Source organism: Heterocephalus glaber, unplaced genomic scaffold (genome assembly GCF_053883595.1).
Source record: "Heterocephalus glaber isolate CG9 unplaced genomic scaffold, H.glaber_assembly_v1.0 deba00001454, whole genome shotgun sequence".
NCBI classification, from domain to species: domain Eukaryota; kingdom Metazoa; phylum Chordata; class Mammalia; order Rodentia; family Bathyergidae; genus Heterocephalus; species Heterocephalus glaber.
The window spans coordinates 14,590,099-14,610,892 of NW_028258303.1; the positions used below are offsets into that span (position 1 = coordinate 14,590,099).

At 40.7% G+C, this 20,794-nt stretch overlaps 1 protein-coding gene across 1 annotated transcript in view; it reads left to right on the forward strand.

The window, feature by feature from the left end:
• Anxa3 (annexin A3) overlaps positions 1 to 18,792 on the forward strand; it is a 62,576-nt gene extending 43,784 nt beyond the window's left edge. Inside the window, exons 8-13 of the mRNA XM_004848013.4 lie at positions 2,960 to 3,016; positions 3,388 to 3,481; positions 4,777 to 4,872; positions 9,373 to 9,431; positions 12,264 to 12,386; positions 17,878 to 18,792. Of these exons, the coding sequence (XP_004848070.1) occupies positions 2,960 to 3,016; positions 3,388 to 3,481; positions 4,777 to 4,872; positions 9,373 to 9,431; positions 12,264 to 12,386; positions 17,878 to 17,937 (489 nt within the window). The 3' untranslated portion in view covers positions 17,938 to 18,792. The remainder of the gene's footprint in view (positions 1 to 2,959; positions 3,017 to 3,387; positions 3,482 to 4,776; positions 4,873 to 9,372; positions 9,432 to 12,263; positions 12,387 to 17,877) is intronic.
• Positions 18,793 to 20,794: the final 2,002 nt, after the last annotated feature.

A 20,794-nucleotide genomic window follows, 5' to 3' on the forward strand; every position in this document is an offset into this window, starting at 1 on the left:
TTTAGAACATTTTTATTTTCTTCTAGACATCAAAGAATATTTCTTTTAAGTGAGAAATATGATACAAAAGAATTATTTTTCAGAGTGGGGTATTAAATTCAGAAATAAGTATCAGATTCAGGATTGGAAAAAAATATTGACTTGCAATTTCATCCTTGCCACCTTGGAAAAGCTGCCAAACCATCGATCACAGTGTGACCAAATGAGGTCACTGCAGGTTTTGTTTATTTAGAAGGTTCATGAATTTGCTAATAAAGGTGTAAGGCCAAGGATGAAGTGTTTGCACAGATATATGCTACAGAGAAATTGACGTAAGCCAAATCTCACCAGCATCTCAGCTGATGCACACCCCTCCAAATTTATGAGAATGCTGCAGGGATGGTCTCAGCTAGAATACTGAAACAGCACTTGTCAAAGTGAGGCATTATGCCACTATGAAATAATTTATCCTAATTATGGTACCAGTTTTAAATGCTGAAAACCTTCGGACGGTTGAACTCACAAACCCAAATTTATGAAGCATTGCTGTAAAAACATGCTCTCAGAGGTCTGTAGTCCCAAGTGTGCATCCATTAGTGTGGGTGTGAGTTCACATCCCCACAGGGTGCTGGACAGATTATGCTCTAGGACAGGATTTTAGACTCAAACAGAGTTGGACTATATGCTACTACAAGCTTTCTGTATCTACACAAGCTATTTTAAGTCTGAAAGCAATAGTTTTCTCATCTGTTCATTTAAAGTACTGATAGTACTAGTGCCTTAAGGTATAAATATGTGAAGTACTTAGCACATAGAAAGTGAACAATGCATGGTAGTGGTGGTTTATTATTCTTAAGGCTAATGATAATCAGCGCCTTTATTTATGGAGCACAGTGCACAAATGAAAGAATGAGAAGACAGTACTAATACCAGAAAGAAACCAGGCACAAGTCAGACAGGCATACAAGGAACTAATATTTGAAAATAGGAGCAAATTTATTTTTAAATATTATAACTGAATATTTTGTTCACCTATAATTTTAAGCATAAATCAACCCGGGGCCCGGGATTTAGCTCAGTGGTTCTGCCACCTGCCTCGCAAGCACAAGGACCCAAGTTCAATCCCCAGTACCAAAAAAAAAAGCATAAATCAAGCAGTCCTTTTTTACTTTTCTATCTTCCATCTTTCTAAAATGTGCTCAAGTATTTGTTCACAACCACATATGTACACATTAACTGCGGAGCATTCGAGACTGGGGTTGGTGGGGACTTCTGAGGGTTTTTATAAAGTGGACTTATTTTTAGAGCAGTTTTAGATTTACAGAGAAGTTGAACAGAAAATACAGTGGCACTTCAGTTCACAAACTTAATTTGTTTTACAATTTCAGAAAAGATGGCCACATTTGTGTTTGTGTGGGAAAGACGGCCATGGTCATGTTTGTCACCTGATGAGGAATTTGCAAACAAAAACAAAATTATGCCAAATGTTTTTGTGAACCCAAATTGTTTGCAAACAAAAGTCTTGGTGAACCAAGGTACCACTCTTAGATAGCTCTCCTTTGCCTCTCCTTCCATGTTTCTCCTATTACAGTTAGTCCTCGACTTATAAATGAGTTTTATCCTGGGAGAATATTCTAGAGAGTTGGATTCGTTTGTAATCCTACAAAGTGAGTCTTACACAGTACACCTGTGAATCTTATAATGTACACCTGTGAAAGTTTGGAACATGACTGCTCCTGAGTTGGGGACTTCTGTATTAATAACCTGCATTATGTGGCATATTTGTTACAGTTGCTGAGTGACTAGTGATACACTGTTATTAACTAAAGTCTGTAGTTGGCATAATAGTTCACTCTGTTGATTAGTTCTGTGGACTTTGAAAAATGTATGATGTTGTATATCTACCATCACAGTATGGGAAAGAATAATTTTTGCTTTAAAAATCCTCTGTGCTCTGCCAATTTATACATGCCTTCCCCTAACCCCTGCCCACCTCTGATCTTTTTATTATCTCCAGAATTTGACCTCTTCTAAAATATCCTGTATTTGGAATCCTATACTATGTACCTTTTTCATTCATTCCTTCACTTCATTATTTTCCTTTTAACTTTCCTCTACATCTTCATTGCTCTGCCAATCATATCTTGTTAGGACTGAACAATATCCTATTGTATGGAATATTTGTTTCATCAGTTGAAGGTCATCCTGGTTGCTACTAAATTGGAGAAATTGTGAATAAAATTTCTATTAAACATTCATGTGCAAGGTTTTGTGTGGACATGTTTCTAACTCAGGTAAACATTAAGGGGTGCCACTGCAGGATCATATTGGTAAGATACTTAGTAGTATAAGAAACTGTCAAACTGTCTTCCAGAGTGGCTGTTCCATTTTACATTTTCATGAGCAGTGAGCAGCGGAACTTCCGTTGTCCATATCCTCACCATTACTTGAGGTTGCCAGTATTTTGGATTTTAGGCATTCTAATACAGTAGATGCATGTTGTTATCTTATTGCTTTAATTTGCAATTCCCATATGACATATGATATGAAGCATCTTTTCATATACTTTCTTGCCATCTGTACATCTTCTCTGGTGAGGTCTCAGCAGAACTTTTGCTCATTTTTAAAATTGAATTGTTATCCTCTTATTGAACTGTAAGAATTCTTCATGTATTTTGGTTATAAATCCTTTATCAGATATGTTTGATAAGTATTTTATTAGTTTATGGCTTCATTTTTCATCTTCTTAACACCTTTGAGTTTTCAGAGAAGATGGAGGACTCAAATATTGTGTGATGTGCTACCAACTTCATGACTAGCCAGTGGTGGAGCTAGGGTTAGAAGCAAGAGTGCCTGACTCCCCTCTGCTTCATGGCTTCCACTGCAGAAAAACCACGGAGATGTCTTGCTAGTTAAGATACTCAGCATTAGACTCTTCTGCCCTTGAAGGACTGACCTTGTGTTTGTCATCCCAATGTAGGGTAGAAGAGATGAAAGTCTGAAAGTGGATGAACATCTGGCCAAAAAAGATGCTCAGGTCAGTAACAGAGCAAGTTAGAGGTCTCCTTTAACTATTCTTCCTCTTGACAGCCTTTGCATTTCTGTCATAAGGGAGCAAGATGGTAGGACCCAAGGCTGTTTTCTCTCCTGTTGAAAGCAGAAGCCTGGAGACCGGGTCAGCCCCACCCAGCCTCTGCCTTCCTTAGCAATGGCAATCATTCCCAGGCTCCTGCTTTTCCAGCCTCCGGATTTCTTGTCTGCTACAACTGAGAGGCCTAGATAATAGAGGATCTCACTGACCTTGAAAATAAACTAAAGCTTCCCACTCTTCTCATTCCACTCCCTCAAATAAGAGAAAGAAAGAATTGTGTCTATAATAACACATAAGTTTCCCTCCTTTGTCGGTAGATTCTCTATAATGCTGGCGAGAACAAATGGGGCACGGATGAAGATAAATTCACTGAGATCCTGTGCTTACGGAGCTTTCCTCAACTGAAACTAAGTATGGACTCATACTCAGTCCTTTTTGGTTTGTTTTTGCAGATTTGAGTGGGTCTGATATACAGAAATAAGGTTAAAATGATGTCTGTTTCATCTTTTTTAAAATAAACATTTGATAAAACAAAATGAGGAAGCCATGTTGTAACTCCTGGCAGTTCCAGCCCTGTTTAGCTCTCCCATAAAGACTGAGTAGTTCCCCTAGTAACAGGTAGTAGGCTGGGGGCAAGGAGAAGAGAAGAGGCACCCCTGGAGGGAGAGAGCAGGCAGGCCTGTTCTGGGCTGGAGGAGCCTGGCTGTTCTGCTTCCACCCCACTGTCTCACATGAACCACTTTCCAGAAAAGCCAGGCTTTGCGTGTAACTTTTTATTGATGTATTAATGCTGACCAGGGTTCAGCTCTTTCTGATACAAAGCCAAATGAGGTAATGGGGAAGACCAGTTCTTTTGATCAGACTATATGTATGTGGGACTGCTGGGCACCCACCCATTCCCTCAGGGGTCTTCCTAACTCCCTTTGCTGTAGCCACCATCTGACTGTGGCTCCTAGGTGCCACTTTAGACAACAACCACTGTGCATGCCTGGCCTTATGCTAAGCTGTGAAAAAGAGAGGAAACATAAGGATATCACTTTATTAATATCACTATGATTAATTCTGAAATGTCCTTCCTTAACTTTGGCCTTAATTGATTTAATAAAATAGTAGGAATATAGTTTCTTTTTAGTACCTTTGTTTGAAAAATAAAAATCATCTCACCACAGATTCCTCCCCAAAATTTCTTTCTTCAGAATTTACTTGAAAAAACTGTACTTGGCTTACAAAATATGCCTATGTACTTGGTAACATATGTACAGGTTTTGCTTGGGGCAAATACTGATCAAGAAATTCAAATCCCTTCTGGTACGTGTGAAGTGGGCCATCCTGCCTAAGGGAATGATTTACTCAGCACAAGGAAAACTTCATCATTAAGATTCCTTTGGCAAATAAAACATACTTGACTAATGACCACAGTATTATTTCCCAGGGGCTGCTCTCATTCTTAAAGTAGTCTACCTTACTAGATAAGTTATTTATCATATAACCTTTCAGGCTGTTTTTAAAGCTGCAGCCTAGAAAAAGCAGAGGGAGGTCATTGAAGAAAATGGGCTAGGAAGCTAGATTTTATTGTGCTCAAATTTTGATGATTTAAAAGGGGAGTTTTTAAGCTTGTGACTTGATCTGCTGCACATCAAATACAAAACCCTGAAATATATTCAAGCATGGGATGCTTTAAATGTTTTTGTGCTGATACTTTTTAGCATTTGATGAATACGGAAATATTAGCCAGAAGGACATTGAGGAGAGCATTAAAGGAGAATTATCTGGGCATTTTGAAGACTTACTGCTGGCCATAGGTAAGCTCTTGAGTGCTGGTTAACGGCGTTACTTTGCACTTCCTTTAACTCAGTGTCAAAGTGAGTTCCTTTCATGTAAAAATCCTGACTGGTCCATCTGTATACTCCTGACAGCCCTTAGCACAGTCCAGGGTACAGACAGTGGGCTGCACAAATATTGTTCAGGGATGCATGAAGGAGTTATCTATTTACCTCCTACTTTGCCTTTTAAATTTGTATTCAGCTTGTCACCATGTTTAGATTGTAGACTCCTTGAGAGCTGAAATATTGCATTTCCACTGACATTTTTATTGAGGCTTGTTGAAAACTGAGACCTAAGCCAGTTTGCTATTTCACTATATTTGGTTATTTCTGGAAGATGTCATTGGCCTCCCAAAGTGGAGCCAAGGTCAGAGTGAAGTGTCTCCTCCTTGTCCAAGTGAGCAGGGGTGTGCCAAACAGAAAATGTTTCAGGCTGAATCTTTTCCTGTAGACTCCTGCATTGACAAGTTAGACACGCAGTGGGGTCTTTTAGGCATCAGGAGAACACCTAGTAAGCAAGGTCCATTCGAAGGGATGAGACCCTATTAAAGGACTGGATTCTTGACTCCTCTAGTCAAGTGTCAGGCAATAAAATCTGTTAGTCCTGGTGCACACCCAGACTTGTCCAGAACCTTTAGCCATGGCTAGTTAGGGAGGCCCTTGGGCTCACTACAGGCTTCTTCTCCAGTGGTGCCAGGGTAGATTGCTTGGACTGCACACACTTGTCATTTCCCCAAGGAGAGGTCCCTTCTGATATCCATTATTGTGACTCATTGCACCTCTGGTAAGATGAAGATAGCCGGTGTCTTAGGGTAACTGCCTAGGGCTTGGGCCTGGGATTCATCCCACCTCTGAAGGCTGAGCTCCCTTTTAGGGTGTGTCATTTTATTTTTAAATAACTCACCATGTGCCAGTTGCTTTGCTTACTACTTTACAGGTATCAGCTCATTTAAGCTTCCTCCACATACATTATTTCACTTCTGATCCTCTCTCGAGTGCCAAGACCAGGGCTCTTTATCCAAATGCAGGCTCAGACAAACAAAAGAAAACAAACAAAAAACTTCTTGACTCTGATAAAATTACTAAAAGACAGGCCAAGAAAGAAAAGTCTTTTTCAATTTAAAACAAATGGAACTGAAGTCAGTTTCTCAGTATGAGTTCTGAGAATGTTCCAGTGGTGATGATGTGCCAGTTATTATTTTTTCCCATTTCCTATTTTTTATTAATCATGTCTTGCACTAGGAGCACAATCTCTCCTGTTATCTGAGAAATTATTTCTGATTTCATTTTTTCCAGATCCCCTTTTGTTGCCAGTTCAGTGGGTCCGGGTGGTTGAGTATCAGAGTGTTCCCATCTCATTTCCCTTTGGGGTTGTTGTAGGTGATCTGGAAGTCTGGTTTTGAGACTTATTTATGTGTTTTCTCATTTCGATTGGGGGGACGGGGGGATGCTTTTGGCGCCCGTGAGAATCACCTCCTCTGAGCTGGGAGAGGTGGGACAGGGGCCGGGAGCAGTGGGACAGAAGGTGGCCCAAAAGCCCTTTCCTCTGGGCTGGGAGCAGCGGAAGGGATGGTGGCCGGGAAGCCCCTTCCTCTAGACCAGGAGCAGTGAGATGGTGGCTCAGAAGCCCCTACCTCTGGGCCAGGAGCAGCTTGACCCAGTACCATGGCCTGGTGGTCTTGTGTCCGCTGCATCTTTGTAGTGTGGAACCAGGTGGCTGTACAGAGGAGCGGGGTAGGGGGTGTCCCCCAGTTCCTATTTTTAATCCTTAATTTTGTTGCTCTGCCTGTTCATGCTAAGCTGCAATATTTGAAAAACCTTATTGATATACAAACTCTTATTCACTGAGTGTTAGTCAGCTGTCTATCACTTTGACTAAATAACCTGAGTAATCAGCTCAGAAAAGGCAGTGGTTTGTAGTTTGACTCAGTGTTTCAGAGGTTTCAGTCCATGGTCTCTTGGCCCTGTTTCTGTGGGCTTGAGGCAGCTCATAGATCACAGAAGACGCTCATGATGGAGGGGCCTGTTCCCATAGCTGCTGGGAAGCAAAGAGCCAGTGTCCTGATGTCCCCTTCAAAGCCCCAGGTGACCTAACTTTCTCCAACTAGGCCCCACCCCTTCAAGGTTCCACCACCTCCCAACAGTACCATGGGGTGGGGACTAAGCTTTTTCTTTTTTTTCCCTTACTGGGGATTGAACCCAGGACCTGGTGTGTGCTAGATAATCACTGTGCCACTGAGCTGCATCCCCAGCCCTGGGACTAAGCATTTAACACATGAGGCTTTAGGAAACATTTCAGATCCCCTGAGCTAAGACGTATTCTTGGAACTATACACTGAATTGTGTTTAAATCTAGGCTATGATGTACATTATTTTATGGAGGTAAAAACGTCATATAGGGCTGGGGATTTAGCTCAGTGGTGCCACTGCCTGCCTCACAAGCACAAGGTCCTGATTTTGATCTCCAGTACAAAAAAAAAGTCATATGATAATTCAACTAATTTAAAATTGAAAATATTTCACACTTGGATTCTCTATTTCAATTTGCCATTGGAGTAAAACCATTTTATGAAGAAATCTTCATTGAAATAAACTCATATACAAAAAAACCCCATTCAAACTATACAATTAAGTACTTTTTAAATACATTTTGGAGCTTTGCAGTTATCACCGCAATCTGAGTTTAGGTCATTTTCATCAGCACCAGAAGAAATCTTGTACCCATTGGAGTCACTTCCCATTCCTGCCCACCTCCCAGACCTACCAATCTAATACAATGTGTCAACACATTGTTTTTTGCATGAACAACTGTCTTAGCTGTATCATCTTAGAATCCCACAGTAGGAATCTACTAGTTGTCAAGTAAAGCCAAATCTAGATTTAAAGAGAAGCTTCATGCAAAAAAACTGTTAAAAGAGGGAGAGCAGTTTGATCTCAGAAGTGTATGAGAGTCTCAAAAACCCAGCAGAAAAGTCTTCACTTTTGTAGGAAGGGGTAAGCAGACCTCAGCAGAAACTTTCAATGGACAGTTGAGTAGGCAGAGGGGCACAGTCACTGGGGGTTGAAAGGACACTATCTTGATGGGTCAGCTGAATTCTTGAGATAAGCTGATAAGGGGGCAGGATCTTCACTTTAGTGCTTGCTCTGAATTGGGAGCAAGCCTGAGTTTGAGGGCAGACTGAAAGAGAGAAGCTTGACTGAAGTTTGGTCAGGAAAATGAGGAAGGTAGGAAAGGGCTGTTGTAAAGTCCAGGCCACAGTAATTAACTCTGATGGACCCCCATGACCTTCTCCCTGTGGTGTTGGGTGCTAATACAAATTTTCTTACACTAGCATGCCCTGCCACTTCCCCACATTTCAGACAGGAATAAACCTGGTACTTAAGACCATAAGGCAGAGGGCAAGCTAAAGGGAGAGAAAGGATTATAAAAATAAAAGATTGTACCAAACTAGTTGAGAGAGGAAGATTGAAAAGCTTAATAGGCTGAAAGAGGTCATAATGATTCCTGATCAAATTATTAAGGCTTACTTAATATGAGCACGAAAAACTTTAGGTAATACCAAGTCAAATGGTCTGTTTCCTGTCACACGTTTGCGTCTGATCATTTTCATGGTTCTGGTTCCTTGAGTCACCTACACAAACCAGTCTTTTAGCTTCCCATAATCCCCAAGCCACTGTGAGCAAGCCAAGGCTTGCTCTTTTTCTGAGCTCCAAAATTCATTATAAAATGCACTACCTTTCACACATTCCTATTTGCAGATCAGATTTAAGGTTTATGAAAGTAATTGTGCTGTGGTCAGTAGGTTTCTTCCCAATAGATTTTCTATTTGGACTACTCTATTTTTAAAAACTAATTATTTACCCATATTTTATCCATTTTCTTTCTTCTGGTTTTATTTCTATTTCACTTGTTTCACAATAAAAATTTGAAAGATTATGGTATTTTCTAAATGACTGAATTAAGTTACAGGTACTGGTTTTAATGTAATTAAGCAGGCTATACATTCTAATCCAGTCATTTAAAAATCCTTCCGTGGGGACAGTTGGTTTGCAGTTGAGGACCAGCAGTTCTTCTTATCTAATGAGTTACTTAGAGCCACATCACTGCCTTCCTCAGGCCCAGGCTGTTCATCAGCAGCCAAAGATGTTAGCGCTGGGGATGGCGCACCCTCGGGAACCATCAGCTCAAGTGTAGGTGTTCGTGTGTTTGGGACTTAGGGATGAGTCACACCGTGGGGGTTTCTCTGGCAGGTAATTTTATTTTCCCCATGGCTAAAGATAATCACTGCACTGAAGTTCTGTGCAGATATGACATAAGGCATTGAAATTCAGGTTAAACAGCCTTTCTTTCATTCTAAATGGAAGCCAGTCATGGGGAGGGCGGAGAGTAGAGTAACAATCCGCAGAGTCTTTTTAAAAATTACTATAGATTAACTCAGTTTTACTAAATGAAGCTAATTATGATGCTTTTTGTAACAGTTCAGTGTGTGAGGAACACGCCTGCCTTTCTAGCTGGAAGACTGCGTCACGCTTTGAAGGTTGGTCTGGAAATTTCTTATGCATTCTCAGCATCCCTCAGGGAGAATATAAAAATATTGCTTAATGTTGATGGAATGTCGTCCTTCTTTTCCACTTTGGTGAGTTCCCTTTTGTAGCTAGCTTGCCCATTCATCTCAGAGATTGATGGTAAGTGTTCCAGTCAATCCAGAGAGGGCGACAGTGATATATGCACTGATTTCCCTCACTTCACTGCAAGCATGGGCAGTTGGATGCCACACCTCAGACTTAGCCCTTGAGAGCTGGTGGCCTCCTAGGCAGCCTCTCCGTGCTGAGTCCTCAGCCTTTACAGGCTCTTGTACCCTGTGCTTGCTTGCCTGTCTTCACTCCTAGCTGGTGGGCTCCATGAGCCACACCCTAGGTCAAGACCTGGCGCACAGGCGTTGCTTATTTCCGTTTCTTTACTAGACATTTCCTGTGGTTCCATGTGTCCAAGTGAACAACCCCTTTCCCTCCCTCAGCCCATAGCCAAGCCTGCCCTCCTGTGTTCAGTCATCTCATGGGCAGCCCCTGTAGCAACGCCTTGCCCAGCTTGCTGAGTTGTCCCGTTCCTCCCCCTCCAGATCTGTCTGTGCCTGACTCTGCCTCATTTGTTCAGGTCTCAACTCAATGGTTCCCTCCAGAAAGGGTCTCCCCGATTTTGTTCCATGTCATGTCACTTGGCTCCCTTTCATCATTCTCCATTCCATTCACCAGCTTTATTTTCTTCATAGTTCTTGTTAATATTTACTTAAGGCCGGGGATTTAGCCCAGTGGTTCCGCTGTCTGCCTGGCAAGCGTAAGGTCCCAAGTTTGATCCCCAGTACCAAAAAAAAAATTTACTTAAATAATTCATTGATTTACGCACTTTCTCCATCTAATAGAACACAAGCTCCATGAGGACAGAGTAGACTCTGTATAGTTCATTCACATCAGGCATATAGTAGCAAGTATTGCTGGATGGATGCATAGAGTCAGCATCCACCTACTACTCAGCTAGAAATCGTACACTGTCCTCATTCTTCATCGTCCTCCAATGATGCATCATTGTCAGCCCACCTGTATAAGCATCTCTCAAATCTTCCCCTTTTCCCGTTCTCACTGCCAGTGTTCTAGTTCAGCTCATCGTCATCTCTTTCCTCTAGGACTTTAGTCACTTTTGATGAATCCCAGAGACTTTCGTCCTATTCCCTTATCTTCATTCTCCTACCCAGTAATCTGCTCCTCGTATCATAGTCGCAGTGATCCTCTGAAACCACAGACATGACCTTATCTCCACATGCTCATGTTTAAAATATTCCTTTAGTTCTTCACATCTGGGATAAAGTTAGAATTTCATTTCATGGTTAAAAAGGGCTAGTCTTCAGATGTGTCTCTTGTGATCCCCCCTCATCATTTATGTTTCCTTGAATGTAGCATTCTTTCATGTCTAAAACCTTCACACACAAATATCCTCTATTGGAACATTCTTTTCTTTCTGTGAACCCTTTCCTTCCCCTAAGGTTTATTATTTACTTGCAGAGGAACCACTAAGATTCCCTTCAGTGTAAATGTGTCTTTCTTGGACATGGCTTTCCTAATCCTTAATCTTTCTTGGGCCCCAATAGATGCTTCCATGGTACCCAGTATTTCTTGTGTGTCAGACTACAGTATTTTGCAATGGCTTGTTTTCTTGCCTACAGAATTCTTGCTTACAGAATTGAAAGTTTATCAGGGATATCATGTCTCAATTCTTCAGCATTTAACATGGTGCTGGCACAGAGTAGGGGCTCAGCAAGTGTGTCTTTTATTATTCATTAAGTTTATTGGTACATTCTAGGAATACCGTATGATGACATTCATCATTGGAAATTTGTACCTTTACATGATGTATCTTGGTTCTTATTTTTTTCCCCATTCCCCTGCCCTCCCTCCAACCCCTTCACCCCTCCCTATTTACAAACTCCTTGTTTTTTCTCATTTTTATTCCTTTCCCTTCTTTCTTTTCCCCTATGCCTCCCACTTCCCCTTCCCATTGGACCTTTTCTTCCTATTTCACATTATCTATTATACATTTTGATCCTTATTTATACTTTCAGTTTCTCACACTAGAGAAACTATTTGGTATTTACACATGTGTATCCTATTTATTTCACTTGAGAGTATGGCCTTAATGTGCATCCATTTAGTTATAAATGTCTCTAGTTTCTCATTCTTTGTGCCTGAGTAGTACTCCATTTTATTTTTTAAAAAACCCACATCTTCTTTATTCAGTCTCCTGTTGATGGGCAATGGGGCTGTTTCCAAGTTTTAGCTATTATAAACTGTGCCACTATAAACATGGGTACACATATATCACTGTGGTATGGTTCTTTTAATTCTTTTGTTAAGATACCAAGAAGGGGAATAGCTGGCTCAAATGGGACCTCTAATCCTGGTTCTTTGAGGTATCATACTGATTTCCACAGTGGTTGCACCAGTCAGCCAACAGTGGAGAAGGGTTCCTTTTTCCCCACAACCCCACCAGCATTTGTTATTGGTTGATTTCTTGATAGCAGCCATTCTTTCTGGAATAAGGTCAAATCTCAGCATTGTTTTCATCTGCATCTCTCGAATGCCCAGTGATGTTGAACATTTTTTTGTATGTTTATTTGATGTTTCTACTTCTTTGTCTGAGAAATGTCTGTTCATTTCAGATGATAAATGAGTAATAATATTTGAGGGCAAAAAGATGAAGAATCACTGCAGTTGAATATTTTATGCACCATTGTTTATATCTTATAAATCTAGATCTATGCCTGTGTCATTTTGTGAGCAATGAGATTTACATTGTGAACACCTGCATTTGCTAACAGGGTGCTGGAACTGATGAGTTTACTCTAAACCGAATAATGGTTTCCAGATCAGAAATTGATCTTTTGGACATTCGATATGAGTTCAAGAAGCACTATGGCTATTCCCTATATTCAGCCATTAAAGTAAGTCTCTTTTAAAGATAGCAAAATATATTTTACCCTTCTTTATTCACCATCTTTCCCTTATATTCCTTAAAATGTATAGATATATAATTTAGAATTCTTTCTCCTTGTCAGTGTGTTTTCTGAGTTTTAAACAGTTACAGCAAAATGTTCCTTAAAGGTAGAATCTTTTCAGCTCTAAAATCCCAGGCATATTGTAGATATTCAACTTTTTTTTTTAGATTTACTGGCAATGAATTTTTCTTCTTTTGTGAAATGCATGAGCAATGTGTCTATTTTTCATATATTGTTTATATAGCGGTTTTATTTATTTCCATTTTTATGACAATGTAAGGAAATAAAAATACATTTTTAAATTTCTTTTATGTGGGCTGAGGATGCAGCTCAGTGGTAGAGCACTTGGCTAGCATGGGAAAGGCACTGGGTTTGATCCCCAGCACTGCAAATAATAATAATAATAAAATCAATAATAAACTTCCTCTTCATTATATAAAAGGATAGCATAGTTCTGCAGCTTTGGTTCTGTTCCTTTCAGTGTATAGGAAGCTCTCTCATTTTTAACAGCTGTCCATCATTGTGTTGTTTGTATATTTGTATCAAAGACCTCAATAGATATTTCCAGTTTCTTGCTATCATAAACAGTGCTGTCATGTGGATACACAGTTTCATAGGTGTGTCTGTGGGATAAATTCCCAGCTACATGATTGCTGAGACACCTATGATACATTTTTGATTTGGCTAAATATTATAATTTGACTTCCAATTATCTACTTGCATGAGGAAGGCCTGAGTCCTTGTTTCTCCACAGCCTTGGAACAGAGCTTTGTTTTTCAGCCCACAAACAATCCTTTTGTGTTTTTACAATCTGGCAGTTAAGGAAGTATATCTCAGGATAATTTTAGTGTACATTTTTTTGGTATGAATGAGACTGAAGAGATTTTCCTTTTTCGAGTGCTTCTCATCTTTCTTTTGCTGTGATTCTCTGTGTTCTTTGTGTATTATTCTCTTGGGTGTTTGTCTGAGACCTCATGTTACATAAGGTAGATAAGCCTGTTGTCTCATTGTAAATATTTTTCCTAGTTTGTTATTTCTCCTCTGCCTTGGCTGGAGGTTATTTCTCCCAGGCAGAAATTTTAAAGCTTATTCAACTGAATCTATCAATGTTTTATAGTTTCTTGGTTCTAAAAAATGGATGCCTTGTGTTTCTATCATTTTGAATGAAAATCTTCCTAAAATGTGTTGTACTCCTTCAATTCTGTTCTAAAGAATGAAACCAACGGTGGCTGTCAGATCTCAGCTGATATAATTATATAAACAGAAAGCCCAAAAAAGTTACAGATTATTAGAATTCATAAGGAAGTAAAACTGGCAAAAATTATACAAGAGGCTTCCACACCTTAAGCTCTTGGTTCAAAAGTCATAATACTGAGAGGAATATAGCAATTGGCAAATAAATGGGGGTTCAGGGGAAGCCCCAGACCTGCCTAACAGCCTTCCCTTGATTGCTTTTGCTGCCTCAACCCCCAGATGGCATATGAAAGTATCCAGAGAGTGGTAGTCAAGATGGGTCCTTGAAACAAATGGGAGCACTAAGTGGAAAGATGGGTCTAGTGAGGCTTTGCAGAGGTCCTGAGACAGCAAAGCTTCCTTACCTCTGCTTCCCTTCCATCCTATGGAGTGCTTTGAGAAAATGAGCATTGGAAACTGAAGATTCCTCAGGTCCATGCTGGGAGTTGGAGGAGGAGCCGGGACAAGAAGGGTGCAGTGGCCAGGAGTTCAGCAGGGAGATTTCACTCTGGAGTGTTGAGGGCCCAAAGGTGGGAGTAGAGTCTCGGTGTCCTGACACCGTGGGCCCAGCTGAGCCTGTTTGTGTACATGCACATCTGGTCTCTGGGTGGCTTCCCAGCCAGCCTCCCTCAACCACAAATGAAGCTGAGCTTCCTGTAGGCAAAAATGCCCAGCCTGGCCACCAGCCTGGCTTTAACCACGTTCCTGTGTCACTTGCAGCAGCTGAAATCTTCAGTCCTACCCACTCTGTGGGCTTCCTTATGATGGCCATCCTGTACCAGGCACAAATATTGGCCGGGGCTTATGGCTGCCATCTTGGAAACACTTCTGTCTTAGACTTGACAGATGGCTTATGAATGAATGCAAGAAAGAATTAACATTAATCAGTCGACTAGATTTATTCACTAAAATCCTCTTTGTTTTTAAACTAAACTCTTTGTTTTTGCACTAAACATTTGCAAAAAAAAGATGAACGAGTAACTTGAAGTCAGGAACATGTTCAAAAAAGCAACTGACTCTACCTGGGGCTTAGCACAGATTTTGTCAACTATTCATGCTCAATTCTATTTGAATTGATCCTGGCACATTACAATTATTTCAGTCATCGGGGAAGATTCAATAATGTTAACCAAATTGTACTTACTAAGGCAGAAACGTAGACTCATACATTTTATAACAATTGTCAATAACTAGGTTGATATACAAGGAGGACTTTGAGTTCACCTTCAGCAAGGCAGAAAATTAAATTAATGGTGGCTCTCTTCCCCATGGCCCGGGTAATTGAGACTTATTGTACTAGAAAACATTTAATCAGGGCCGGGGATTTAGCTCAGTGGTTTCGCCGCCTGCTGCACAAGCGCAAGGACCCGAGTTCGATCCCCAGTACCAAAAAAAAAAAAAAAAAAGAAAACATTTAATCTGTTTGTAGTTAGATAACAAGAAAAATTCATCACTGAAGTGGTCAGATTGTGATGTGAAATAACATAAATTCCTTTGTTTTTACCACCTAATGTACATTATTAGGTAATATTATATTTTCCCTACTGATGAGCAGGATATTTTCAGATGGCCAAGTTTCTGAAATTCAGACGATCAACAACAGGACCTTGATTCTTTCCCTTCCACCTACAGTTTAGATATTTCTCTGCTTAGTGACACCTGTCTCAGATGATGATTGATAGAGGGAAGGAGAGGAAGAATAGAGGTTAAAAACAATGTGTGTCTCTTTTTGCTTAATAAGATATTAATGAAAGATGTAGATGAGGTTACATTTTGAAAAATTTCCTTTGTCAGTAAATTATGTATCTATTTAGTAAGTAGGATTCTTTAAAAGAAGATGTCATAGCTACCGCAGTAAATTCATAGTTGTGGGCTGGAGACAGAGCTCAATGGAACAATGTTTGCCAAACATGCATGAGGCCCTGAGTTTGATTCCCACAAAACAAAACAAATTAGATGATAATTGAAACAACAAAATTAAATACTGCATTGTGAGGTAAAGAGGACAGAAATATAAGAATTAAGAAGAAGTTGGGGGTGAGATAAGGAATATTTCTTAAAGCAGCGGGTCTTTAGCCTAGCTTTCCAGTCAGGTCAGCAACATGAATTGAATGCTTTGTGCAGGCCAGGTGTTATGCTGGTCAATAGGATCCCAGAGATGTCAAAGATCCACACTCTGGAAACATTTGTCAAAAGGAAGGAGGAAAGTAGGCAATCTTGCTCTTGCTTAATTAGAGGATCTGCTTGGGGGAATGCTGAGAAATAAAATCCTAGTAACAAGCTGAGTTCAGTTAAAAAGAGCTTTGAGAGTACAGCTTTGTTCTAAAAGAGCATCGAACAGAATTTGTCAGATGGGAAAGGCATCTATGAGGAAATTATGATTCTGACTTAGAAAATGAGTAGATATTAACAAGCTGCAGATCAGGAGGTGGGGAACCAGTAGAACATTCCATCAAAAGGAATTGAAAATGGAAAAAGCTGGTGTTAGAGGAAACATAGTGAAAGTGAGGATGGAAGGACCAGACCATGCAGGACTTTTTGGCAATGTTTAAGGGTTTTTGATTTTAGCTTTAAAGTATGAAAACCTGCAGATAAGGTGGGTTTTGTTTTATGGGAGTGTGTGGAGTGTGTTTGTTTTTGCAGTGCTGGGGCTTGAATCCAGGGCCTCACATGCTAAGCAAGTGCTCCAGTGCTGAGCTATATCCACCACCCTTTTTGAATTTTATTTTGAGGCAGAGTCTTGTTGAGTTGCCCTGGTTGGCCTTGAATCCAGGTCCTCCTTCCTCGGCCTCCTGAGTAGCTGGGGTTATAGGTATGCTCGGTATGCATGACCACACCAGGATGCCACTGAAGTGTTTGAGCAATACAGTATCATGATCATTGACACAATCCCTATGACTGTGGAGAATGGATTGGACATAAGCCAGAAGAGATGTCATGAGTCAGGAGGCTGTGGCATCACAGTGGCATCCTCTGAGTTGGTGATCATGCAGAAAGAGGAAGGTCAAGGGCTCAAGAGATACTTAGGAGTTAAAACTGAAGGGACTTGGTGGGATATCCTGGTGAGGGGAACAAAGAAGAGCTGTCAGGGATAAAACCCAGGATTCTAGGTTGTGGATTTTCTGGTGTACACCACAACACCAGTGAGGGAGCTTTTTTAAATACAAAGCAAGGGCATTGTTGACTGCCAGCAGTTTGAAAGGACGTTACATATGGCAGAACAAGACTCATGAAAATCAATAAAAGAACCACTAAAATCTATGTATAATAGAAACATATCTGTTAAAGCCTGTTGTGTTTTACTATGAAAGCAATGCTTAATCTTTTCACTAAATGACCCTTTTTACTTACTTTACCAGAGCTACTTACTCTAACATTTACCCCAGCACCAGCTTCCCCAAAATAAAACTTAAGGGATAGGAAGTGTTCCTTGAGTAAAATAAATATGATGTGAGAATTTTATGTAATCCAGGTTAAAAGCCATGTTTTATCTCTGATGAAATGTTTTGCATAGCAAATGCACTATCTCTGTCCCTTAATCCTTAAGCTCACACAATGTCTTCTCTGAACCAAGACCTCTTTTTGTCTGGCCCAGGAAAAAGGAACCAATAGACACAGCCTGTGAGGATGTGGCCACCTCACAGCCTGGAGTTAAGGGGCAGGCTCTCTGGGCTTACTAACCTGTTAAATGGAGATACTGACTGTTCCTGTCCCATTGCATTGTGCATTTATTAGGGTTAAAGGAGTTAATACACAGTAATCTCTATTCTTTTTTGTACTGGAGATTCAACCCAGGGCCTCCTACATACCAAGAACCTTCTCTGGCCCTGAGCTATAACCCTCTAGCTGAGCAAATAAAAGTGTTTAATAAATACTATCTTTAAAAGTACAATTTTCTTTAAAAATTGTTAGAAACTAATATTATGTAATTGTTGCAACCTAAGTTTTGAAATCTAAATTGAAATTCAGTTGCAGTGCATGAGGGAGAATTTAAACCTTACACGTTGGAAGGAAGATGCTAGGCTAGAGCATGATTACCTGAGGTGTGGGTGCCTGGCAGAGATGCAGGTGCATTTTGCTGAGTGGTACAGTTTTAGGGGGCTGAGCCCAAGTGAATTCCCTAGTGCTGTGGGGTTTGATGAACTTATGGCCACTCATTATTTCTGCCTCCTTTGTTCTTCTCTGTTGGTCCTGTTCTTTGCAGTCAGATACTTCTGGAGACTATGAACATGCACTCTCAAAGATCTGTGGAGGAGAAGACTGAGTCAAGATGATCCTCACACGTCACCTGCTCCCACGAAGGACTTCTCCAACAGCTCTGCTTCCTTCTTTCTTACAGTATCTAAAGTACAAGCAAGTGGTGTAAAACAGCAACTTCTTTGCCGCACAGTAATTTTCTTTGTTCCACAGCAACAACAAAAACAAAAGTAATTACTTTAGAGCAACTCATCCATAATGTTCTAGATTATAAATGAAATTTTAAGTGGTATTAAGAATTTACAAATATTTCTGCTTCAGAAGTAACAATCTTTGTATAATTCTAAATCATGAAATATAAAGCAGGGTAATAAAAATGGTTACTTTGGGGCCAGAGATTTAGCTCAGTGGCACCGCGTCTGCCTCGCAAGTACAAGGTCCTGAGTTTGATCCACAGCACCAAAAAAAAAAAAAATGTTCCTCTTGTTACATATAATTTGTCTACTTGTTTTTAGAGTCTACTAAAATTGTGTGGATCCAATGATACAGTATCTTAACACACATACTTGCTGTAAAAACTGTTGCTGCTTTTAAAAATTTTTATCTACTTCTTTATTAATCACGCTCTTTAAAAAAAATTAAAATGCAAATGTACGTGACCCTGGCCTGCTTTTTCTACTTGTGATCAAACTATAGGAGGGGCATTGCTATTAATCTAACCATTTCCTGTCTGAACAGGTGATTCATGCTAAATATGTCTCTCTCAGAAATGGGTATTTAGGACAAATCAAGTGTTCTTTTCCCCTAAGTCTGCAAAATTATGCCTCTAAAAAAAATCCCTCATGTTATCTTTGAGTGGGACCTAATGAGAAGTACCTTGACTGACCTGAAATATATGAGATTAAAAAAAATTCCACTTGTAGTACTTAGTCTGGACTAATTAATGATGCATCCACCGATGAGTATGGCACCCCAGGATCCAAGCACGTTCTGCACACATGAGAATTTGGGGGAACCTTTATCTAAACCATAACCTAAGTCTAGGGCTTTTAGTCAATACAGTTTACTGGGAGGCTTTTCTGAGATCTTTCAGAAGGATGAAGAAGTTGTTTCTTGTTCTGGGATTTCCAAAGTGTATGAGGGAATAGAGCACAAGGGTTGAGTCCAACAAGCCTGCTTTTAACTCCCTGCCTTACCACTGATTAACTCTTGACTTTTGCAACCTCTAAGCCCAATGAAGCCCAAGTTTTCCCCACTCTAAAACAGTGACCAGCATAGTGCCCAGATTTGACACAGGATTCTGTAAAATTGGGTCAGGGATTTAGGTCAGTGGTTCCGCCGTGTGCCTCGCAAACGAAAGGTCCCAAGTTGGATCCCCGATACCAAAAAAAAAAGGATTCTGTAAAATTAAGATGATGCCTGTGAAGTGCTTAGAAGTAGTAAGAGTTCAAGTCCAGTTAGCTGTCGTTGTGACCAACATCAAAGTGACACTGACAGCATCACAATCCGTCAGCAGTTGTCAGCTCACCTACCACATACCAAGCCCAGGGTTTGTAAGTGTTAGGCTGCCACAGCAGAGGGGACTAAGACTCATTTCCTTTTGCCAAGGAGCTTAAAATCTGTTTAGAGAGACATATGAATAGATAATAGAATATATGTATATTGAATGCAGTCCAAGAAGTGACCTTGTGGACAGGAGGCAGGAACCCAGCCCTCTGAAGGCCACAGACTGGGCCAGTAGGAAGGGGGAAGGACCCACACCCAGGGAGGCACCTGTGAACTCACACAGCTGTGAAGTTGCCCGGTGCTGGCACAGCTTCGCCAAAAGCTTCAGGGTTGGAGCTCAGGGAAGGGGAGTGGTGACAGGAAGGGTCAAACACAGGTGTCCACCGCACTGCTGCATCATTTGCAAGTGAGGGAGAGTTGTGGGAAGAACATTCCAGGAGGCTTTCAATCCAGAAGTTTCTATTGATGAGGGAACATACTGGCCCATTTTACATTACCATAACAAAATACCCCCAAATGGGAAGTTTTATAAAGAAAAGAGATGAGCTAGGCATGATGATGCATGCCTTAATCCCAGCACCTGGGAGACTGAGGCAGGAGGATCGCTGTGAGTTCCTTCTCCCCTCCCTCTCTCCCTCTCTCCCTCTCTCCCTCTCTCTTATCTCCCTTCTCTCTTCCCTCTGGCTCCCAATCCCTTATGCTTCTCTCAGGTTATGATCCCCCTTAAATAAAGAGCTCTAAGAGCAGCCTATATCTCCCGTCAGTAAGGAAACAACCACAAACTAAGAAGAGGCTGTGTACTTTCCTACTTTCCCAGAGACATGTTCGTCACATTGTTGTGGAAAGCGGCAGCCACTCAGCCATTCTGAATGTCCATGCATGTGCTGTGTCTCCAAGTTCCTAGCCCAGGTCCTATGCATAGTAGGTACACAATAAATATTAATGGAAATGATTTGTGAGATGAGGAAGTAGAACTTCCCTGCCAGTTGTGCCAGGTTATTGTGAAAACCACGGGAAATGATGATTGGAGCCACCTCAAAAAGCATCAAATGTTATTAAAATGTGACATAGAATTAAAATATAGTAACTAAAATAATCGACTTTTGTTTTAAATGTGAAACATTGAACACATACTGTGTTCTGAATATGGTGCTAAGTATTTTAGATCTTATTCGCAGAATTGTATCATTTATTTGTCTTAAATACTGTTTTCTGAAGCACAGCTTGGTTATACCTGTCAATATCACCCCGTTTTACAGATGAAGAAACGAGGCTCCAGATGGTTAGACACAGCCCATGGGAGGGCTGCAGCAGGGAGCCCGAGGCCTAGGATGCACGTTTGTTGGACTTTACACTTGGCTGAGCCTGAGTGTGATGAAGGTGAAGGGAGCTGTGATCCATCCCAAGAGAGAGCTGCA